A 3,257-nucleotide genomic window follows, 5' to 3' on the forward strand; every position below is an offset into this window, starting at 1 on the left:
GGGCCACGGTCGCAGTTCGAGAACCGGGCTTGTACTGAAAGCTAAAAGGGCAATCTAGGTTTGATATAAAGTTGTTCTCTTCGGGAGAAGCTCCTTTTGCGCACCAAAACTATTTTTTTAGAAACTATTTCCGCAAAACTCTCCAGTCCACATGTTCTGTGAGTTAGTGTTAGTCAGGCAATTAAACAAGTTTAACCATGCTTCCACGCGATGTTCCGGGAAATCATGTTCCTTTCTAAATTCACACCTTTGATTTCTTTCCGTTTTCTATCGAAAGATAAATTGCGTATTGACGTTCAAACATCTTCTGTTGTTGCTGCATTTTATTACTTACATTTAATTATGTGTGGGTTTACCTCCAAGTATTAAAACTACTGTTTTCGACCTATATCTGTGGACGATGGCATTGTTTTCATACAATTGTTTGCTGTTCAATTGCATTTTTTGTTCGCTCTCATGTTTGTCTTCATTTGATTTTCTAGTGTTGAATGTTCAACTGAGTTGTGGAATTTCTGACTTCTCTGTCCGAGTGTGTAATTTAATGCAAACTGAAGTGTAGTGCTATAGTACGAGAACATTATTATTCCGGTTGAATGACTATCACGAGATTCCACTGGAAGTTTGGTAGTGTTTTTTTTTGTTGTTTTGCTGTTTGTATAATTCATTCTATGTCTATCAACAATTGTACGTTTAATTCGACTTCGTAGAGCGACATTCTAGTAGTGAGAAATAAAATTGCATCATCATTATCGGAATCAGCTCACGAGGGCGCCTATCTTTTTCACATACCGACTTGAAAAGCTTTGCAGTGGTGGGACTATGTTATGTTACTGTTGCTTCTACTGCTATTCGCGGAAACGGAACGACGGTTTCGCGACGTTTTCCGAGATCTATATTTTTTATTCACGATCGCTAAACCTTACTCATGTGATTCTTTTATACAATGACTGGTATTTAAATTGAATGTACAATAGAACGAAACGGAAGAACAACGAGAAATGGCGAGAAGTGCCACACTCCTCGATGAATGAAACGGTGTAACAGAGTTATGAAAATGAAAATTTCAGAAACATGATAGCAAAGCGTTGCTGCTATCGCAACAAGAAAAATATTAAAAATCTCATGCAATATACAAGGGCTGTGTGATAAGTATATCTGTCTTGAGACAAATATCTCACGTCTAATACAAATCCGTATAAGTTGCGATTCATCCTTTAGAGGTTTTTGTTCTAAATTTTGACTTTTCCTGCATTAGTATTCGAATGATACTAATGAATGAAATGTTGAATTTAGAATTTTTCTTCTGAAGAATAGTTCCTAACGACAGATTCCATATAAAACGTGATATATCTGGCCAATGTTAGATGTTTACTGAACAGCCCTCGCATCATATGATACGGATTTGTGGTTGTGTTTGATTACGGCTAGCTTATCTCCTTGTTTGTACACAGAGAATGTCACTCCGTCTCATGGCAACGACGGACGAATGCGCGCAGCACCAAAGGCTGCTCCGGCCGGTCATCATTTCGGTAGAATCTTTTCCAGCTCTTCGATTTCTTTCAGGATCTCTGGCTTCCGCTTAGCCTTCTCAATCTGATCCTTATCCAGACGGGACGCCTCGCTGGACCGTAATCGCTCTTCGATCGCGTCAATCTCACGAATCTTTTTGCGAAGTTTGCGCAGCTTTTTACTGAGCTCAACATGATCTTCGCTCGAGCTAGCGCCGAGGTGGAAATCATCAACCTCCTTAGTGATTTCTTCGACACGTTTCTGCTGTTGCATTATTTTGCTGTTCTTTTGTTCCTGTGACTGTTATTCATGTATACAACCAATGCAATTATTAAACGATAACTATTTTCAGTAAATATATCTTTAAAACAAGCAAATGTTTCCTTACCTGTTGGCGGGTAGACTTTTGTTCCTCCTTCTGCTTCTGCTCTAGCAATACATCTGGCAGTTCAGCGGCTTTCTTCTTGGGTTTGGAGTTAACGGGCTTAGCTCTCTGCTGATTTTTGTCATCATGCAATATGAGCAACCCAGGAACCGGATTGTGCGCTGAGCGGCGGTTAGCTTCTGCAGCCTCTCGTTGCTGTTTGATTCGTTGCTCCTTTTCGCGCTTCTCCTTAGCCTTCTGGGCCATCTCTGGGGGCAATCCGGGCGGTAGCGTAGGCTTCTGCGCAAAAAGTTTGCCCTTGCTTTCATACAGGGGAACCTCTTCCTGTGGAACATAGCCGTCTCGAACGCGTCTTGGTTTACGCCAGGTTCCATCTGGGCGCTGTGTAGCCGGAATGAACTTACCTGTGAAAGGATATTGATATGATATATAAATAACCCACTATCAAACCGCAAAACCTACCTTGACTATCCATCGCGTAGGTGGTCATACTTTGTAGCTTCCGAAAGACGATCTCAAACCTTAGTCAGTGTTTCGTTACTACACATTGAGGCTGACAATAGCAATATGTACGTTTAAATCACCACACACCGAGATATTTTCAGCTCGGGCGGACAGCACAAGCGCCAAATTTTCAACGCCAGAAAATCAATTCTTCATCTATTGCAAACTTTCGGCATCACCACTAAATTCAGCGTAAAAGCATTCGCTTTTCCGATATAATGGGAGAACTACGGGAAGGAAACAATTTTGCTCTGCGAAATTCAAATTTTCGCTTAGGAAAATGTCCTTTCCTGCTGCTTCTTTTTTGTCCTAAACGAACGGAGCAATAAAAATAAAGCATCTGACAACTGCGATTCGCCTTCGCTGGGAGTCCGTTCAGTGAGCACGAATTCATATGTTTGGGTGTTTTATCTCGGGTGGATCGTTTTTCCAGGTAGGATAATTACATTTTTGAAAGTATTGCGCTGAGTTCAACAAATTTTACTTGATCTGCAGATTCAATAAATTCAAACATTTACACGATTTTTTTTTCTAAAAACCTAAATTTCAAGGAATGAAAAAATGCGAGCTATACTTCCTGGTCAGTTGAACATTTTCCCTATTTCCTCTTTGGGGAATCGGATCGATTCAGATGATCGACATATCAAACTAAAGCAATTAGATAATCTTCTTTTATAAAAACATTACACTTGCAAAAAAAATAAACTTTGTTTTAGTAATGTTTGATTTTTTTAATGGTGTACATGGCTTAGAGACAAAGGGCGCTATTTATTTAATAATTTTTTTCTTGAAAGCTCACATTTCTTTGAATAACATATCCCAGAATCAGGGAGGCTTTTTTTCGTTTTTGAGTCATTAT

At 39.6% G+C, this 3,257-nt stretch overlaps 1 protein-coding gene across 1 annotated transcript; it reads right to left on the minus strand.

Moving 5' to 3' along the window:
* Nucleotides 1-289: 289 nt before the first annotated feature.
* LOC129767491 (partner of Y14 and mago) lies at nucleotides 290-2,737 on the minus strand. The gene is made up of 3 exons (XM_055768460.1): nucleotides 2,357-2,737; nucleotides 1,898-2,298; nucleotides 290-1,809 (listed from the first exon to the last, which is right to left on the minus strand). The coding sequence occupies exons 1-3, from the start codon at nucleotides 2,382-2,384 to the stop codon at nucleotides 1,522-1,524; spliced, it is 717 nt and encodes a 238-aa protein (XP_055624435.1). The 5' UTR covers nucleotides 2,385-2,737; the 3' UTR covers nucleotides 290-1,521.
* Between the last annotated feature and the right edge of the window lie 520 nt (nucleotides 2,738-3,257).

This window comes from Toxorhynchites rutilus, chromosome 2, assembly GCF_029784135.1.
Source record: "Toxorhynchites rutilus septentrionalis strain SRP chromosome 2, ASM2978413v1, whole genome shotgun sequence".
Classification (NCBI taxonomy): domain Eukaryota; kingdom Metazoa; phylum Arthropoda; class Insecta; order Diptera; family Culicidae; genus Toxorhynchites; species Toxorhynchites rutilus.

Coding starts and splice junctions, on each gene's coding strand:
- LOC129767491 (XM_055768460.1), bottom strand. CDS start 2,384: ATGACCACCTACGCGATGGATAGTCAAG. Junction 2,299..2,356: donor CTACGCGATGGATAGTCAAG/GTAGGTTTTGCG, acceptor ATCCTTTCACAG/GTAAGTTCATTCCGGCTACA. Junction 1,810..1,897: donor AAAAGTCTACCCGCCAACAG/GTAAGGAAACAT, acceptor CATGAATAACAG/TCACAGGAACAAAAGAACAG.